Source organism: Rhincodon typus, chromosome 33 (assembly GCF_021869965.1).
Source record: "Rhincodon typus isolate 14 chromosome 33, sRhiTyp1.1, whole genome shotgun sequence".
Lineage (NCBI taxonomy): Eukaryota > Metazoa > Chordata > Chondrichthyes > Orectolobiformes > Rhincodontidae > Rhincodon > Rhincodon typus.
The window spans coordinates 12,921,263-12,942,491 of NC_063364.1; the positions used below are offsets into that span (position 1 = coordinate 12,921,263).

The 21,229-nt window shown below is 38.0% G+C and overlaps 1 protein-coding gene across 3 annotated transcripts in view; it reads right to left on the bottom strand.

The window, feature by feature from the left end:
* Nucleotides 1-1,119: 1,119 nt before the first annotated feature.
* mef2aa (myocyte enhancer factor 2aa) overlaps nucleotides 1,120-21,229 on the bottom strand; it is a 211,577-nt gene continuing 191,467 nt past the window's right edge. For all 3 annotated transcript variants that reach the window (XM_048615884.1, XM_048615885.1, XM_048615886.1), the window contains 4 exons: nucleotides 18,706-18,890; nucleotides 14,654-14,768; nucleotides 12,351-12,477; nucleotides 1,120-6,177 (listed from right to left, as the gene is read on the bottom strand). In XM_048615884.1, the coding sequence (XP_048471841.1) occupies nucleotides 5,868-6,177; nucleotides 12,351-12,477; nucleotides 14,654-14,768; nucleotides 18,706-18,890 (737 nt within the window). In that variant the 3' untranslated portion in view covers nucleotides 1,120-5,867. The remainder of the gene's footprint in view (nucleotides 6,178-12,350; nucleotides 12,478-14,653; nucleotides 14,769-18,705; nucleotides 18,891-21,229) is intronic.

Sequence of the window (21,229 nt, forward strand, 5' to 3'; positions counted from 1 at the left end):
GCCATTGCTCTACCACTCAGCCCTCAAATATTGAGCTCAGGGGAAATCAGCAGTGTATCTGAACTTGGAACAACTGCATGGTCTTCTGGTTGGCTTGCTTGCTCAAAAACAAGAGCTCAGCATTGAAATAACATAATCAGAAGGGGGTTATAGATACTTTCCTTATTTTAACAGTAACACCAACACTACTGCCCCGCTCTCAGCCCAGTATCCATTAGGTAGGGAGATCTGAAATTAGAGCACATTTCTACATGGATAATTCCCCACTCAGAGCGCCACTGAACAGCAAGCTGTAACAAATCCTTGGTTATAGGGGCAGCTGCTCCTCTATAGTCTGGAGAAAAGAAACTGCTTTGAAGATTACAGATGCAATGAGGTGCCTTCACTTATGGTACTATAGCAATTCCAGGAGCTACAGAATAATTCAGGTTGCGATCTTCACCCTTGTTAACCTGCCCTCACTTACTCTAGCACAACAATAGCACGTTCAGCATAAAGGTGTTCTGACAAATTTCTTTCTTACTAACTTCTGTTCATTCTTGTCTTTTTTTTTAATTTGTACGTAAACCAATCTCCTCACAGCAAAGAATTAGAACAATTATTTTACCTCTAATGTTGCTTGGTAGTTCATTACAAGTTTTTAAAAGTATGTTCTGTATTTAACATCAGTGGAAACACACTGCTCTTTGACAAGTCCCTGAAGCAGTGTCCATATTAAACTTGATTGGATAAGTTTATATCTAAAGTGGGGCTACCGCAGAAATAAGAAATTATTCTAACTTCTCTCTTTGCTTTTAAAATTTGATCATTCATTATATATGTTTCTGTGAGTCAATTCACAAAATGACACTATTATGCTCTTTAGCAGAGACAATTAGAGTAATCAAAAGACATACTTTTGTGACAATATGTGTTGTAAAAATAATCAGTGTGGCCAGCCAAGATTATATACAATTGAGGATGCTCACAACTGAAATGTTTATCCCATGATGTATCCTAAATAATTCGAATCCTTAATCCTTAAATAAATAAATTAAAAGCAGAAAACACATGTAAATTTAAGTTATCATTCCTACTGATTGCAACTTTACGCTGAATAACTGACATGGACTCGCAATACACAGTAAAAGCCAATATCTTTACTTAAGTGAGTGCAGGGTACAAATTTTTACAACAATCTCTAGCATAATTGTTATCATCCGATAAAAAGTTCACTTATTTTTGTATAATGAAGAAAAAAACAACACATTCAGGGAAATTGCAGGTTAACTTAAAGTCTCATCAATATTTGTTTCAATGATGGCAACAAAGTCCAGCTTGTGCTGCCAACAGGCTTAAAGTTTAAACCGTGAACAGCTCCGGTGATTTCTACAAGTAACAAACAATTACCAAATACAGGTACATCAGTTTTTATAAAAGCCATTTTAAATATTTTGCAAAGCAGTGTCTTGCACAGCAGAGGGTAGAAAGTCTGTGCAAAAGAAAATGTGTCTCTTCCCTTTCTCTTCGCATACTTTGTTTAGTTTTCCATAAACAGTGTCCAGAGACAGGAAGTTTGAGTTCTAGTCTACTGTCTCTTGTGTGCAAATAAACATCGCCTTCATATATTCCTGGATTCCATAGATAAGCACTGCATATAGGAATTGCTCTGGGCTGCATTAACCCAAATTATGCCATTTACACTTTTTTAGTTTTGTGAAATATTTGAAGCATAATAGGCCCAGTACATCAGTAACTGTAACTCTAAAGTAATGGTGTTTTTTTTTTATTTACTCCTTCATATTAGGTGCCTAACATTAGTACATGCTATTTAAATTTCCATTAACCCCAAGGGATTATGACACCATTGAAGCTGATGGTAAATAAATGTTATTTAAAATTTACCCTGAGAGTGATTAGTACTTTCTTACTGCCCACAGTATTAATATTTTACACAATTGAATAAAAAATGACGAGCCTAAATTAAAATGTAATGGTTGGCAGTAACACATTGTTATTGAAATCCCAGGTTATACCAGGAACTGTGTGTTCAATATGTAGACTCAAATTCAAAGTGTTCTCTCAATGAACTGAAAAGCCATCTTAGGGGACTTCTGCATGCCGCATGCACTTCAGTGCTACTGGATCTTTATACTTCTAAAACAACTGCTGTAACTCACATCACAGGTAAAAACCTCTACAGTATTCAGCTGTAGACCTGTTGTTGTTTAGAATACATTAACAAATTGTCTGTCACATGCATCTAGAGAAGTTAATTAAACAATGCTTTCATTTCCTACTGTCTTCTTGCAAAATCCATCTCAAAAGGTCAGCTAATGGTACAAAGTTTTACTTTCCTCAGGAAATCCATCATGTGACTTTTTAAAAAACCAATAGATAAACAGCGAACTCCAAAAGTTCAAAGACTTGCAAACAGTGCAAAATGTGTGCTATAATTTCAGAACCTAACATGGGTGTTTCCAAATAATAGTTCTAATAGATAAATATCTATTAAATAAAAAAATAAACTCGAAACCTAGAGGATCAAGAATGGGCAGAAAACTTGGCTTTGAATTTGCTGCAGAACCTATTTTCCGAGATTAAAGGATTTCCTCTCCTCACAACAATTAGATGGCAAGTTATGCCAAAACACGTTTGGATCTAGCTGCAAGTTATTTACTATATCTTCCAGTAGCTGTGGTTTGCTACTATCTTAGCTCAGAATCCTTAAAGGTGTTATGTGGGAAATGCCCAGCTTTTACGTTTTGTGTTTTTTTTTTGAAAAAGGGACAGTGGCCATCATCAACAGAACTGACATAGTCTTTCGATAGAGTATTTCCCTTCATTTAGGTGATCCCTTCCTCAAAGCTGCCCACATACCTGCATTGCACTGGCTTGTAAAGGAGACCCCATTCCAACCTGGTCGTATATCCAACTAAAGCTTTTTGAATGTCTGCTACATGGGAAATTGTATTAAGTAGTGAAGGAAATGATATATTTAAATAAGTTCTCTTTAAAAAGACTGATAATTAAACTAGTAAATATTTCTTAATGTAGACAAAGCTATCAACCAATAGCAATATAATTCTTCTATTAAACCATGCATGCCACTGACACAATTATGCAACATTAATGCCCATTATGTCGGGCACTGGTTATCATTTGTGAACAAAAAGGTAAATGATGCCATCACGCAAGGCAAATTGCACACAAGGAGACACAGTAAATGTGAAGCAAACTTCCTACCAAATGTACAGAAAATTTCCTCTAACATGCATAATTCAATAAAGCCTATTTCTTTTCATTCCTGCAGATTACACAACTCAGCTGCTTTCTGCAGCTTAAAAGAGGTCTGTTCAGCAGTGAGTGAGCAAATTAAAATTCCTACCATTGCCTCAGTAGCATTAGCCTTACTTCATTTATCTTTGAACACATTTTCAACCAATTAATGTATGTAGGAACAAAAAGGGTGGGCAGAAACATGTTAAGATGAAAAATATCACACTATTTTGTGTGTGTAATTCTATTGGAGGTTCAAACAGAAAAAAAATCAGCTTCAAACACACCTTAGCCAAAATATTTTAGGGAAACTTGAAAATTGTTATCTACAAAAATTATCTAAACTAAACATTAGATTTCCCTCTTAAAAAGAATCAAATAATGAATATTATGCCTATATTTATTGCTAAAAAGCAGTAATGGTCATATCATGAGTACATTTTGTCAGAACACAAGTCACACAAAACAATTTTTCTAAATCCAGCTTCGGTAGAACTGATGAAAACAGCATGAACCTTGATAGCCTGTCATGCTTACACACATTCTGCTTCACTCTTTTTTATAAAAAAAGGAATGGAGTCTGTTATAAACCAAGCAACACGTCAATTCAGCTACAACATTTTTACTACTATATGTTGGTAGATATTGACCGGTATGGATTCAGTGGCACAAATGACCTCATGTGTGTAGCAATGACTCTATACAAAACTGCCAAAGCCAAGTTGCCATTTTACATTAATAACTGGCAATCTATTAGCAGAAGTTTATTAAGCACAACGTCATACCCTTGAAAGTTTTTCTCAAGTCTTTTGGAGATGGTTTTATAATGGAGAACAGACAGCAGAATAATAGGACCAGTTCTGACAGTGATGTCATTAGAACCTGTTTGCAAACTGCACGTCTCCATTTAATATATTTTTAAGTACATATTCACTAAACTATAAATGCCTGAATTAGCTGTAAAATGACAGGTTTTGGTTCCCTTTGGTGCCATTAGCCTTGGCTCATTTGGGAGTCATCAAGTCAGTCCATTCAAGGGGTAAAAACCTTACTCTATTGCTCTATTTCTACAAGTGTGCACTCAGGCCTTCCCCATTGATTGTCAAATCTATTGCACTCACCACTGAACAATCCTTTTTTTAAATATATAAAAGAAAACTTTTACATGTATTACTCTCAAAAGGTACTCACCTGCACTATTCCCCTGCAGGTTTTTATTAAGAACCACAAGTGTCTACTGTCAGTGAATTATCACAAAAGGCAGCTTATATCAGAAAAGTGTAATTGAATAAAGCAGTGAAATTCCATCCACAACAGTCTACAATATAAGGAACTTGCTTTCAGGTTTGTGCATGACAAATATAACATCAGGATTTAGGATCTGCTTTTTATATGTATAGTAAAGCATTACCATACAGCACAGAAATAACAATTATTGTACACATTCACTGCCATTGAGGAAAATAAAACTTTTACTACTTTTTGCAAATGCCATATATAATAATTAAAACCCAAGGAAGTACAGCATATTAAACAAAATAGTAATAACCAGTGGATACTCTACTCATAAGGATCTTGCCCTGTCAAGTTGGTGATAATCCACAAAAATATACTTTAATCTGTTGGACGTACAATACGTTGTACACTAACACCAAAGGTGATATAGTTAAGATGCTATATACACAAACATTTGGCTCAAATTCTCTTTACATATAGGTTAGCAAGTGTTCATGGCTTTTAAAGGTTTAGCCTGCATTTTAAAAAAGCAAAATCTAAGCCAAGGTAACAAGATAAAACCATATCTATAGAGAGCATCAACATGCAACTTTGGCATACATAAATAATTTCATAGCTGAATGTGTTTAAAATTATACAGTTCTATATAGTCAATAATAAGTAGGGGTATTATGTTTTCTTTTAATAAAAATATATAAGTGATCTGAATCAAATTTGGATTTCAGACATCAACATAAAAGAGCTTTAACTAAATTCCAATTATAACTTAATATATTAAGTTTCTCTTAATGCTATATTCACCAACAGTCTCCTCATTTCTCATGCAGGTACTTAACGCATGTTTCCAACGTACTTAATAAATTGTGTTGCCACTTTTACAACCTGTTTTTGCACATGCAAGAACTGCTCACCTCAGCTCCATACCGTGCAATTTATAACACTTCTTCAAGAGACGGAGACCCATGCCAGGTTCAATATCATAGATTTATTTTATGTACAGTATTGCTCTCTTGTTTCTTTCTACAGCTTCAATGCTACAAAGCAGAAAGTTTAACTAGCCACACCATTTTTATACACGCACACAGGACACTGTCTGAATTGACAACCAACTGTCTTGTTTTTGCAAGCACGGTAGGGTTGAATATAAATTTATTTTTTTTTGCAAACCAGTATAAGATAACAGCTAATACAAATAAGTGCCAGACTGGGACAGTGACTAAAATTTAAATGTGGGACACCTGCAAATATACAATTAATTTGCACTGTAGAGTACCTGATTAACTTATACATTTTCCATGTCCTTGTCTTAGATATGTAAGGACAATTCTCTTGTAACAAAAGAGATACTACAAAACGGCAGCCAAAAGGGGGCTTTATGTCACCCATGTGTCCATCCGCATACGTTTTACGGATGGGCTTTCTCGATCATCTGTGGATGGTCTTGCGAGTCCAATGGGAGAGTGAAAGTCACCCCGAGGGTCCTCGCGGTCACTTCCATCGTACGAGCTGCTGGAGCTGCTCAGGCTATCAACGGGCGAACGTCCCGTGTCATGTCGGGACTGCTGAGGGAAACCTGAAGGCGTCATCCGGTCTCGAGGGGGTGAGGTTGGTTCCGATTTAATGTTGACATTCTGGTTGGTGTTGGTTGAGAGGTTCGAACCCTGAAGTGATTGACTGTTAACTCTGCAGAAAATTAACAACAACAGGCGGGGTGAGCTTGATGACTCTTGTACATGAAAAGCAAATAATACATTTCGAAGTGTGATCTGGCTCAAACTGCTTTTTTTTGACGAAACGCAAATCACACTTAATTTGCATTCTCAGATGTTTCTGCATGGATAAATAATAGTCTAAATGTATGTTGGTCTACAAATTCTTGTTCTCAGTCATTCTGCTGTGAGGATTAGCCATGTGTCATTCAAGCACTTCCCCTCTGGAATAGTGAAGTGAAACGATAGACCTAATACCTCCCATTTTTCAAATTTGTTCAATCTACTGCATGAAAACTGAAATTACATTGCCTCCTAACAGGGGTCTTTTGCTATACTTGACGCAGACCAATTTTTAGAAAGCGGGGGCGGGGGAGGGAGCACTCAGTCATTAAGCATCACACAGCTAGGCAAGTGATAATGGGAGCCCAGAAGTATATCATAGAATCCCTACCACGTGAAAGCAGGCCAAACCCATCGGGGGCACACTGACCCTCAGCATCCCACGCAGACCCACACCACACTCCACCCCACCCCACCCATGAAACCCTGCATTTCCCATGGCTAATTCACTTAGCCTGCATATCCCTGGACACAATGGGCAATTTAGCATGGCCAATCCCCCTAAACCTGCATATCTTTGGATTGTGGGAGAAAACCCAGAGGAAACCCACACAGACATGGGGAAGAATGTGCAAACTCCACACAGACAGTCGGCTGAGGGTGGAATCGAACCAGGGTCCTCGATGCTATGAGGCAGTGGTGCTAACCACTGAGCCACAGAGCTGCTCAAAGTGGAGCAGCAAGGTCACTAAAGCCCACAAATGAAGGGGAGCTGAATCTTGAATGATCCCTTGCAGACTAGTTCTGAATACTGCCGTTATATTAAACAGGGAAAAAGTAGCTGTCACTGTGATGCAGTGCAATGGCATGCTGCATCCAGAGTGGCCCTGTGCTGGGAGATTTCATAAGTCATGAACTTTCAAGCAGCACTGGCTAAAAGGACACTAGGGAGTGAGGAAAATAGCATTGCCTATTAATGCCTGCTACAGGACTTTTCCAGAGTTGCATCAGTACAATCTAAGGACACATTAGTTATTGACTGTTTCTCCAAGCGCAAAAAATTGGTCCAGGGGAAGAATTTGGGATCAATTACCACAGGTATAGCTTGCTCCTTTATACGTGCCAACAGGAAATTCTTGTGTTCCACTCAGAGAAGCCTCAGGAATATTGTTCCTTCAAGCCTCTATGCTAAGTCAGATGATCTTCCCTCAGTTTCTCTTTCTGAAGCAGATCATCAGTGCATCATTCTTTGGCAACCTCGAAATTGCTAAAATCCATCAGTTCAATTCTGATGCAAGTAAGGTGCAATTATTAATAAAGAATTACAATGTCATGAAACCAAGAATCTTGTGTTTCAGATAATACCCCACACCATAACAGCTTTGCTCTCAAAACATTTATAAGCTGGGTTAGAACCGGATCATGTCATGAAATGGAGGGTGAGTAGTACAGCTTGTGTCCAAGCCCTCTATACAGGCACTTCATCCCTGACAGGAAGGAAATGCATCAGTTGTAAATGTTCGTAAGAGCCTGTAAGGGTCAATACTAAGGTGCGCATTAAACACAACCCGACATGATGATCTCACAAAGACTAGGTGGGGGACACTCTCAGTAACAATGTCCACCATTCTAATGTAACGGGTACCTAGTTGCTATCATGCAATAAACTACATCTTGTTTAAAACAAGAGCTTCTTATCATTAGGCAATCAGGCGGTTTCTCTCAAACACATCAGACCAAGCTGGCCCTTCAGATTGCTCAGGAAAAAGGATGATAGAAGAAAAACTCCTGGATGAATCTTCCACCATGATGAGCTGTAGTGAGAAATCATCTTACAACATTAACCAACCTTTAGAAGTTGGCAGCTCAAGCTTTCTCAACACATTTTCACCCTGGGCTTAGTAGTTTGCAACTTCAAAAACCTTGCTACATATTATGACTATTCAGTAGAGGCAAGGATACTATAAGGTTTAACTGGATGAAAAGCATTTTATAAAAAAGGATGCATGGTATAACATGAAGCCTGTTGCTGCAGACTAATCAGGCACATTTCCTTTCCTTCATTCCTTTATGGGATGTGGGCATCTCTGGCATGGCTGTATTTATTGCCCACTCCTAAGTGAATTTGCACTGAGTATATAACTAGTCTATTTCGAAGGACAGTTAAGAGTAACTACATTGGTGTGGGTCTGAAGACGCTCGAGGCCAGACCAGTTAAAGTAACAAATTTCCATGAAGATCATTAATAAATGCCCTATGGTCACCATTACTGAGACTACTCTCAAATAGCCCTCTTTAATTGAATTTAAATTCCATCAGCTGACATGGTGGGATTTGAACCCGTGTCCTCACGACATTAGCTTCGGCCTCTGGATCACTAATCTAGTAACATTACCATTCTGCCATCATCTCCTCCTTACTCAAGGTGGTAGGATTATTTTGGTCAAGCAGTGATGCTATAAATGTAGCCTTTTGTGGGCAGGTTTGAGACCTTTTCATTCTGCCTACAAATAACAAAACAGAAAGCATCATCTACAATCTAAAGCCACAAAGTACCTGTATTGCGTTTCCTTCAAGAGTTCCTCAAGAATATATAACATAATCATATCGAGTGCCATTTTTTCCAACATGAATATGTTGTAGCAAACCAAAACATATCGTAATATCACAAAACATCTATTTTGTCCGAGCTCATACTCAAGTTCATCAAAAAGTAGAATTCATTATAATCTTCTCACAGTTTCTTTATAATCCATGTGAGTGTAACATGCCTATTGTTGGCCATCTTCACAGCTTAGGAGAAGGTTTCAGATTAAAGCTATGCTAAAATGCAGCTTTAGATCTTGGAGACTAGTTTTGATGTCAAGCATACAGGGAGACTTGTGACACTCACATACAGCCCACCAGCCAAATTCCGGCTACCAAAATGAAACATTTAACTGGACAGTGTCTTAACCACATTTACTATAGATGTTGCTATTTTTGTTTGCATGAACATGATCTCCAGTGTTCCATCATCCTCACTGAAAACGTTGATGATTTTTCCAGTCTCCGCACTGCCTGATGGTAAGATCAGAAACGTAACCAGAGAGTAGCAGAAATGATTCCAAATAGTGTGATGCCCCATTAGCAGATCCAATGTTTCCAGTCACAAAAGGGCTGAGGCAAGTGGCAATGCAAATCTCTGGATTTAAGCAAACTTCATGTAATTGGTAATTGCGCAAATTGCTCATGTCTGCTACCCAACTAGACCCCAATAAACAAATAAGGCAGAAAGCCAAAGACATCATACTCTAATTCAGGCCACATATTGGCTACAAGCTTATTTTGACTGCTTTGGTTGAGTTTTGGTTGCACTAACTGTTGTTGTCCAATTGCTTTGTTGATGCTTTCATTGTTTTAATCTGTTGTTGGACAGAAGATCAATCAGCCTATCCTAAAGCTCTGAATGGAATTCTGAAATGCTTAGCCCTTAAACATCATGTACACAAGTTTGTATGACTGAATCTTATATGCAATTTACTTCCATATTTTATTTATAGTGCATTTAACTAAATTAGCTCACAGCACTTTATACAACCAATTTTCTTTCAATGACTATCATCATGTTATCAAACATGGCAGGCATTCAAAGTCACACAATCATATGGTGAAAGCTGATCAGTTTACCAGGTGGTATTTATTTGGAAGGATTATTGACGAGGACAAGGGAAAATTCCCTGCTCTGAGAATATTTCGATGAAATCTCTCTGCTCATCTGAGGGGGCAGACAGTTGGGTTACTGGCTTCAAATCTAATTTGACGCAAAGTACTTTCAAAAATGCAATGTGCTTTCGTGTATAGCAATGAACTGTTTGTCTAGATTCTGCACTCAAGGCCTGAGATAGATTTAAGTCACAACGATCTGATCCAGAAGAAAGAATGGCTTTATAGCACACAATCTTAACCTGGAGAGTACCTAGATCGTAAAATATCTTTGATCAAGTGTTATTCAATTATAACCACTTTTCAGGAGACACTAGGGCTTTCCACTCCATTTCTATTTGTTTTGAACTTGGAATGCACAGGCAAAGAGGACATTAAGACCTGAAGAAAGGTATTATATGTCAGGATTGCACAAAACATTAGTTGAAGTGGATACTCCCTTGTGGTTCTTCCTTCTAATGATTGAATCTGGAGTAACATGAAGGCAGTAAATATCCGGAGAACAATCATACCCATCAATCAAAGATTATTTACATCTGCATGTGGGTCCGCAGTGAGTTGAGTATCGATATGGGATTGCAATACTTCTATTAAACAAAAGAAATGCACACCAACTTTGTTCTATATCCAGAGATCCTGGAGGAAGCCAAGGGTCTCTCATCTTTCAACATGTATGGTGGATGTCAGCACATTGACTTATGCATTAGGACCATGTACTTTATGTGGTGTTGAAATCTCATTCATAATGAAAGCCCTTGTCAACAAAGTTAATCATTTGAGACAGCCTTATGGATTAAAAACGGGGCATTTGGCCATTTTCTTTTCTGAATTAGTTCCATGACAGATACCAGACAGCCAAAGGTGCCCTTAAATAAGATCCCTTACTGGAGTGCCAGGCTTTTGGCTTTAAGATCACTTTCTTCAAGTAAAGAATTTTGGTTTCAGATTTTATTTAAGAATACTCCAAAAGAACTCAATGATGTTGCACCTCTAATCTCTGGAATCAAATTAACAAAGTAATCCGGAGACACAGTGGCAGGCAAACTTCGAGCGAACAACAGTGATATACAGCCTGTGCCCCATATGGTGAAACTAAGAGTACAGGTGGGGAGCTTTGTTGCTATGAGCAATCTGGAAGAAAATCCATCATTTGTCAGGTCACCATTGATAAGAATGGAGAAGGACCCAAATGGAGGCATTTTGTTATGAACGCAGCACTTTACAGACAATGATGTTTTAAAATTGATGCACTGACTAAAACTGGAGCAGAATGTTCCGGAACGGGGGCTGGGGAGCTCATACTAAACATCTGCCGAGACAGATGCCTATGAGACCTGGTTGTTATACGAAAAGAAACTCAAACTAAAGCCTGTTGAAATCAGCTGCATTGTCTGTTTGTTTCTTCTTTTAGTCTAGTCAACTGTATTTGCTGTTCACAAGGCAGTCTCCATTACATTGGCAAGACCAACCACAGACCAGGTCATCACTTTGCAAAACTCCACTATCTGCAGTAATGACCCTGACCCACTGCTCGACATTTCAACAAGCCATCTTGCTTCCACGTGAACATTTCCAGTAAACCTCAATGCAAGCCGGAGGAATAGCACCTCCTTATCCACGTATGTACTTTAGATCTTTCAGGACTCTACATTGAGTTCAACAGCAGGGTTTGATTTCTGTCCTACATTTTAATTACCCATCCCCTACCCCATGTTTCATTTGTCTTGTTGGTTTTGCTCTCTGCAAAGTGGACCCATTTTCTTCTTTTCACACCTCTCCCTCTCCTTCACCACCATTAGTATGCCCTTTGTGCTGAGGTTGGAAAGTTTAAAGAAAGTTTAAAATTTGCTTACTATTAGGAAAGAATTTCTAAGAAGGTTGAAGATTTTCTTTAAAACTAGATTTAAAGTAATTCCTATTTTGGAAAACATGGGTTAATGAAGACTCACCAAATACAGGAATTAAAAACAGTGATTTTTTTTATGCATAGACTCAGCGTCTGTAGTCTTTAGGACTCTTGCAGCATCAAAGCCGAGCTCAATCATGTCCTCATCCTTTATCCTACTTGGTATTCAAGCCAAGAGTTACTGGCTGAGATCCAGCAACAAGAACCCTGGCTGTTTCTCCACATCTGTAGGCCAGGTACAAAGGCTGCTTGGGAAGCTGCCAGTCCTTCTTAGTTAAGATCAGCTAACTCATCATGGACTAGGAATCAAAACCTGGGACCATCTGGATCTGCATAGCTTAACATTACATAACACTTAGCCAAAGATCACAGACATACCAATAACAATAGTTTTAAGATTTTTTTTGATTTACAAAGTTATCTGCAATATGAACAGGGAATCCATCAAGCTGTATTAGCAAGGCCTGACTTACATTAGTGAGCTGAGGGTAGCTGGTCCAAGATGATGTTGCTGCCAAGCAGACACTGGCCCTAATGACAATGTCCCTGGCGAGCTGAATCCTGATAGTGTAGACAAGTCAGCGCTGGTTAGTGAATAATCTGCAAATGAAAGGGAGGGGAAAAATTCATTTTGTTACTTTTGACTTTACATGAATATGTATCTTTTAGTGGCAACTACTCCAGTGAGTACTGAAGGGCAGAAGCTTAATTTCACTTCTTGTTCCTTATGAAGAATTATCCTGCAATATGACTGTGCATTAAATAATTTCATCAATTGTTAATTAACATAAGTGATTTGAAAAGGCCAGTTCTGCTGCTTGGGAGATGTAAAAACTAGAAACAATCCAGTCAAATTTCCAAGAGTCCAGTCTTGTGTTTATATACACAATGAACAATTTGATTCATTCACAACTTTATTTCACTAGATTTGGGCCAAAATTGAATCTAACTTCTGTTGTTACACATCACGTAACTGAGAAGAATTGAGCTTTGTGAAATAAAATGAAAGAAAAGTAGTAACCAAATTTTATGAATATTGATTTTAGTAAAACATGCTTGCTTTGAATACTTTAGATGCAATAAGGTTTCCACACTGATAGCTCCATACGTGCCCCCACAATGTTATTATCATAAACACACTCACAATGCTCTTCCCTAAACAATCAGGAACTCAGTCACCTAAACTGAGCCTCTAAAAGTTGGGTCTTGAACAGAAGGGTCAGTTTAGCCAGCACTTAGTGCAAGGTGCAATCTTTGTATAGCAGCAGAAGCTGGTGTTGGAAATGGTCAGTCAATCACTAAAAAATCAACCTACACTTAAATTGCCTGCTAATTTTCATTAAACAAACAGCTGAGTGTTTAGGCCCAGGTGACTAACCGAAGATGATGGAAGGTGAGAGGGGATTGTGTGGCATGGTTGGGAAGTAGTGAGTTGGGAAATAGTGAGTTGGCAGTGAGAGTCCCTTTTCAGTAGTCAACCCTTTCCCAATTCCAGGTTACTTTATACGAACACAAAGATTATAGCGCAGCCTTTTGAGGGCACAGGCAAACCATTTAGCTTTTATTAATTTCCTGAAGTCCCAGTAAGTTGTGGTGGGCTCAGGATAAGGGGTGTGAACAGAGTTATTAATGAGCCTAACTAGAATAATGCCAGCAGTAGCCAGGAATCCCAACTCAGTCCTTCCCACATTGCCTCTCCTGTGATTAAGTGGGCCCAGTCACTATATTTCTAGCCACAACGGACTTCATTAAATCTAGCCCGATGTCTAATCAGCAGTAGAATGCTAAACCCACAGGTATCCTCATTTAATCATCAGGCTGGTTTACATTGTGGTAATTAACAATGAACACTAAAATATTACACCAAAACAAGACTTTAAACAGGTATGTCTCATGTCTGATTGTTCAACCACATAGAAGTGCAGTACTACTGTTGTTCGGTAATAAGATGGATCTTAATAATTAGTGCAAATGTTCCAGCCTATTTTCACACTTTTTAGTTTTACAGCACTTGAGTGTCTTGCGTCTTTTAATTTGTTTTGACAATATGTCAACATCATGGCCTTAGAAAATTCTTCCTAAAGCTCCACAGCCTGTAACACGCCAATTAAAGGTCAATAGAGAGATTTTTTTTCGAAAACAACTTATACCTCATTAAAAAAGAATTTTAAAGAGTATTTAAAGAAAATTAGAGGACAGAATTGGAAAATGGCCATCCTTTTCCAGAAATTACAGTACATCAAGTAAGCAACTTAGCAAAAGAGAAAATTAATGTTGGACTCTTTCTGACCTGGAAGCAGAAATTTTCAAACAGTTAGAACTAATTTTTATTCAGCTGGTGCAATTAATATGTAGTACTGAGTATCTGGATTCATCCATTCATTCAGACCATCATTCCACAAGAGATACATCAATAACTATAACATTTCAATGATATTTGAACTTAATCTGAAAAATTATAATTTGAACATCTATTTCATATCACTTGAAGATTATAAGGAAGATTGCCTACAATTATTTCACTAGAAACAGCAGATCTCAAATCAAAACATTGACATGTTCTCAGTTGATTCTATCAGAACCTGTAATGCTCAGACCTTACAGCCATATCACCAAAATCTTCCGTTCCTGTATCTAGACTGAATACAAAATTCAAGCAATGTCACTTATGTTAATATTTATATTTGAAAAAGGAAGAAACTAATTTCTTTTTAACTGTACTTCAGTGCAGACAATAATGAATAAGAATGAATAAGAATGAATTTTGTTTGATTACCAGTGTTGTAAGTGGAGTACAACAGACCATGTGGTGGTAGACTTGGAGTAGTAACAGACACTACTGGAGTTGCAAGAGCCTGTGTTGACTGTGAACTGCTTATCCTCTGTACATTCTATAAATAAAAAAAAGTTATTTAACACAAGCATATGCCACTGAAGCACTTTCACATAAGATAGACTTTTCCATGTGCAAAGCTGCGCAAGAATTATTGGAAATGCAAATATATTTTTATTTCCTTCATTAAAAAAGCTGTTTTTGATCTACATTTCATTAGCCCACATTAAGTCACAGGATGAAGTGGCTCATCACAAAAGCAAGAAACCAGATTTGCATATTGAAGTTGCTTTCATGACTGAACGCCTCTGAGGATTAATAATAAATGGAAATGCTGGGTTGGGGATTGTTCATAGCACAAATCTCGTAACATTACATCTTATTTTGGGCAATCAAGTTAAAAATCACATCTAAGAGGGACCTAAATGTTTTAATGCTTTCTCTGCATCTCATTTATTTGACTTGTAATATAGAAGAATTAAAAGACATGCTCCAATTCTTATCAGGAACCAAAACAGGCTGGGTATTTAATTTCAGAACAGAAAGCTGCTAGAATTGGAGCCCATCATTGAAGCTCAACTTGCCACTGTCAGTGGTTTTGCCAATTGTCCACCAGGTGGATTGGTACGCAGAGCAAAGTTCAAGGGAGAAGAAATCTTTCCTCATGAGGATTATAGTCAATTGCTGAGCATCTTTGAAAGCATCCCATACCAGGCTTCTATCAAATTGATAGTGCTACTACTACGGCAATGCTTCTAATGGATGACATTTGAAGCAGGGGGAAAACACAAGTCCACAAGGAGAGCCAGGGCTTAGTTTTTGATCTGCGCAGGTTCTTTGCAGGACTGATACAGTCAAATGGGTGGGTTCCTTGTTTCCTGTAATCTTCAATATTGGGTCTACTTCAATTTTTCATTAACATTTCACAAACAGGTTCTATGCGCATACTGGCATGGAATGCTGCAAAATATAACTGAGGTCATTTCCAGAGTCCTGGAAAGAACACAGAATTTCAATTTTCCATTGGGAGTCGTAGCCATCATGAAGAAACAGCACTACAATGCTAAATAACATGCAATCAGATGCTTTAGCTGCTTGATAAGTTTAAGCAGCAAATACAAGATCCAAAAGCCAGTCTGTGTTGAGTTGACTGGACAGCAGTGGTATTATCATTAGTCTCAAATTTCTACTGGTTGCTGCTGAGTGACCCAAGTTATCAAGACTTACACAGGAACAATGGTCTATGCAGGCAAAGTATCAAAATGGAGAGGAGGAAGTGGGGATAGATGGAAGATGGTCTAACCAGATTAAAAGGCAACTTAAAACAATAATAAGTGGTCGAAATGCCATATTACAGTTAAACAAAAAAGACACTGGTCCTACAAATTATGTTAAAAAATATAAATTCTAACACAAAAATAATAGTTATCATTAAACAAATTCTTCTGTTGTAGTTGTTAGCTCAGTAGATTGTTAAATCATGTATTTATAGACTGAAAATCACAAACAGCCCAAAAGGATGAGGAAAAAAAATTATGAAATATTTTACATGTTCAAAATACCAAATCCATTTAAACTCAGGCTCATTGATAATCCTCCATGAAAAGGAAAGTAAAAGCTTCCAGAGACCTTAAAACTACTGACGATTTTAGAACCTAGTACTGACTAATATGTACAACTGTACTTAGCAGATATACAGAGTTATTAAATGGTGATAATACTTGATCACATTGAGGAACAAATCCAGTACTTTTAATGGAATCCAAAGGAATTTAATTTTCCAATCAAAATACATTAATGGGACTTGAGCAATACAGCCTAGCAACTCAATACTGGACAAATATGAATGAGGTAGAAGGGTCTCAATAACTCAAAACAAAGCAAGATGCACTATCAATTTCTGAAGAAGGGTCTCGACCCGAAACGTCAGCTTTCCTGCTCCTCTGATGCTGCTTGGCCTGCTGTGTTCATCCAGCTCTACACCGTGTTATCTAAGATGCACTACCAAATGTGGACAAGAGGAAAATCATCCTGTATACTTACATTCTGACAGGTTAATGAAAGCTACTTATACACTGGGGAATGAGTAGAATAGGTGTTTTTTGCTGTTCATGAAGATACTCTTACATGCTTTGAGTTCTGTTAACACCCAAGAGCTAAAGAGTAATCAGAGGTATAGTTTCAAAAATGTGAGGTTTAAAATTAGCAGCTACTTCAAAAGTAGGGATTCAAATATTTTCTTTATGTGAGGGAATAACGCACTGACTTTCCACACAATAAACACTGAAATAAAAAAGACTTTTCACTTCAAACACAAAGCCATGCAATGCTACGGTTGATAATACTATATCTTACAAAAATTAGTATTAATTCAAACCTATTTCAAGACCTAGTATAATCACACACATTTCTCCAAGGTGCAATCAGACTTACCATATCCAATTCATCCTCCTCTGACTGCAGAAAGCAGATATAAAAACAAGCATACTGTGTTATTGGGAATGATAACCCTGACACTAGTCACATAAAACAAAGAACTGTGGATGCTGGGAATCTGAAAAAATCTGAAATTGGTGACACTGGACTTGAAACGTTAACTCTGCTTTTCTCCGCAGATGCTGAAAGACCTGCTGAGTTTCTCCAGCAATTTCTGTCTTTGTTATTTGATTTGATTTCTTTGTTAAATCGATCAATGGTTACATTGAAATGGAACTGCAGCACTGACGTTTGGTGAATATTTTATATTTTCCTGGAACCCAGACACTCACTTCCTGTATTCCTTTACATCTTTCCCAATGTAGTCAGTTAATTTTCTCCATGAGATTCTCCTCCCTTAATTATAATACCTGGGGTGTTCCATCCACAGTTCCCTCCTATTCAAACTTTATAAGCTGTCCCTCAAACATTTTCAAACAATAATGTCAGCATCAACAAGTACATCAACGGCACCAACTCTGGCTTTCTGTTTCACCCTAAATTTGACGATGGTCATAATATAATCTGGTCAATGTCAAGTCCTACACAAATCAACACATTGCAATAGTTCAACTTTAGGAAAGTGTGTACAGTAAAATGTTAATTGGACATGTACATGAGGACCTGCGTCATGATAATTCAGATCAAGACAGAACCAGGACCCGAGTATGGAGTATCTCAGACAGGCTCTCTTCTGTCCATAGTTACGTTCAATAAAACATGTTCACATTCACTCACCTGAGTGCAGATCTGCTCTCACTACAAAGCATATGCTGTTGCTCACTTTATGCTATTTTCCGCAGACTGTAATTCTGTGTCCCAATAAGGCATTTGTTTTCAATGAATCTGTATGTGTGCTTTTGTGCTCCCTTCAACCCACAAATTGAGAATGTTGCCAAGATTGCTTACTTCCAGCTCTTAAGCCTTGTCCTGATCATGCCCCGCTGTACCACTGTAACTGACTGCTGTTCCAAGTTCCATCTCAGACTAATGCTAACCTCAAGACAAGATCAACTCTTTCAGGAGATCTTGCATAACCATCTCTCAAGGACTTCTTCTTCTAATCTACTCACGAAATCTCTTTCACATGCATCCAGCATCCAATGTTGGCTCATTGATCTGCTTTTACCCAGCTTCACCATCCTGTTCCTTCAACTCTGGCCTCTACTCCATTCTTCATAAACCTTTGTCTTTGGGCATTATTTTGACCACCTTTCCTAGGTACAGCACAGCCAAGCTCTCAAAGAATTGCCTCAGGGCGTTTTGTTTCGTGGAAGACACAATGGAGATGTAAGCTGATGTGCTAATAATAAGGGTGATCACAATGTTTTGCTGCATAACATCTTGTATATTCTACGGTATGACTTCTGAATAATTCTCACAAACCTTGTACCCAGAGAACTGTGTTCTCTGAGGCATTCTGCTTATAATTTCCAAAGTAGCAGAATAAAATGGAGTCACACAACTATGGATGATTACATTGATACAATTTGCATTGTGTTGATTTCTAATGGACTCACCAGAGGTGGCATCATGCCCTTGCTTGTTGGTGGAATGACCACACGTAGGTCTGGCTTGCGATTATTCATTGCAACATTTCCACCAGGAGGAGGTGGTGATTTTGTGGGCATCACTTTTCCTAATCCATTCCCACCTGTGGAGCACAGCAGGCCAGGCGAAGCACGAGGGTTAACAAAACCATTTCCTGAAATGAATTTTTTGATAAAAAAAATACATTCTTTCATTAATTTTTATTGCATTTAGGACTTCTTATTGCTTGAATGTAATTATTTGTGGTCAAGAATCACCAGGCACATGGTATATGCTCAGTATGTTAGATCAGACTGACTGGGGCTCAAATATTGAATGCATCAATGAGTGGATTTAGTGTTGCCATTGTTCCCAGCCAAGAAGGAGGTGATTGCACAATTCCCCTGTGAATCACATTTGGCGTCCGCATTGCTGCAAATGATTATTAACTTTGTGCATATTGTGCGTCCATAATTATCCACTGCTCCTGCATTTTGCTGGAGAATTCACACTGCTTTTAACAGGAGACATTGCTGCACTCTCTTCCTAAACAGATTGCAGTAAATAGACACTGCTTTTTAAATAGACCAAAAATAGATTTTCCTTGCTGCAAAATCCATGGTTTGCAGCAAATCTTGCCAAAACTCCTGTTCTGCCTCCTGCCTGTTAACCAAGAAACAGCATCACACTCAGTCAAAATGTAATATTTTGACAAGAATTAAAAATCTAATCCAGCATGGAACAAGGGGCATTTTCAACAGAAGTGACAGGGATTTTTTTTCCCACTCGCTAGCGAGAGAGCAAACTTACTTTTGCTTTTTTAGGGAAAGTATGCTACATTTTGGCACTTAACTGGACAATGAGGGTCTTCATGGGTGTGGGGAAGAGACATGGAGATTGAGAGGGACAGCACACCTCAATCCCTCGTCAATCCCTGGATCAGGCACTGTGCTTTTGAATGACGGACCAACCCAAAAGACCTTGCAATTAACATCCGCAAGCACATACCCATCATACTTCACTCATGATGAAAACCCCCAACCATTGCTGGGTTAATACCAGTCTTAAATGGGTGTTAACTGCCCACTTTAAAAGGTCTCAATTTGTGGCAGGTAGGAGGGCTGTCCATTGGACATTAGCCATGGCTGCAGGAGAGATGGTATCAGGGTCCCACGTGCTTGATTAAAATGTACACCCCTACAAATGGCATTAAATGCTACCCAAGGTTTTTGACTGTGATTTTACACCGGATACCTCTTACAAGGTTTTCTGCATTTGATGACTTCAAACGAATTGGGCCATTCCTTTGAAGCTCAACTAATGAATTCAATAAATCAAAAACGGATCTTTTCTGATTACATCTGGATGCCAACCATCTCTCAGAAAATAGCTGGCCTCCCTAAAAACTGTGTCCAAGGATCAATGAGAGGCTAGACAGTGAGTTTTAAAGCAAGCATCATCCCTGAAGTTAATTAGAAGGTACATTCTCTTGCAGGCAAGCTTTCTCTTTTAAAATTAACAATAATTCTTTTTTTTTTTTAAGATGAAAAAGCAGTGTGGAAAATTTTAGTTTGCTCCTTAAAAATAGATATCTATTTCTGGATATAATTTTATATCTCAGCTCTTCAGGGATGAAAAAGGTACAAATTAAAAGTTAAATGTTATTTCCACCTATGCCACTTTCAATAGGACAACAGTTGGATTAGAAATCTATGTCACGACATTCACTTCAGACAGATGACTGTACCAAATGCCTTTTTTTTTATCATTTATCTACAGCAGACGATCAGCCACTAAACAATACAGTGCCAGGTCAAGAATTCCAAAAACAAAATAATTGCTTAATAACCCTTTGGCAATTTACTACAATTAGGAGAATGCTGTGCTCCCCTGGTGTGAGTATAAGTGAAGAAGCCCTTCTTTATATAATTGACAGTTCTTTATAAAAAGAGATGCATTAAGATTGCAATAGAATCCTTTGGTAATCCAAATATCCTTTGCTTATAGAAATCATTTCAGTACTGAGGAGTGTGTTACTGTTTCTAATTTACATTTAAAATACAATGGTTTACATTCAGCAACTTAATACAAAAAGGTTACATTTGCAAAGAATGGTAAATGAGGAGGGACACTGAAATTAAAAGAGGCAGCCTAAAACTTGCCAAATGGGCTTGAAACAAGTGGTTTGAAATATTAATGCAGAAAAATACAACTTACTTCACCCAGAAAGGGAAAATGGGCAACAAATGTGCGTTGTGAATTATACTGAAGAAACAAAGAATGTAAAGTTTTGGTTGACGTGATGCACAACTTAAAACAGAAAGGGCAGGGAAAGCTCAGCTGGTCTGGCAGCAGTTGTGGAGAGAAACAGTGAGTTAACTTTTTGAACCAAATACGACTCATAACCTTAATTCTCGTTCTCTCCTCTCCGAAGCTGCCAGATCTGAACTGTTCCAGCACTGTCTGTTTTTATTTCAGATTCCGGGCATTCACAGTACTTTCTTTGACTACATT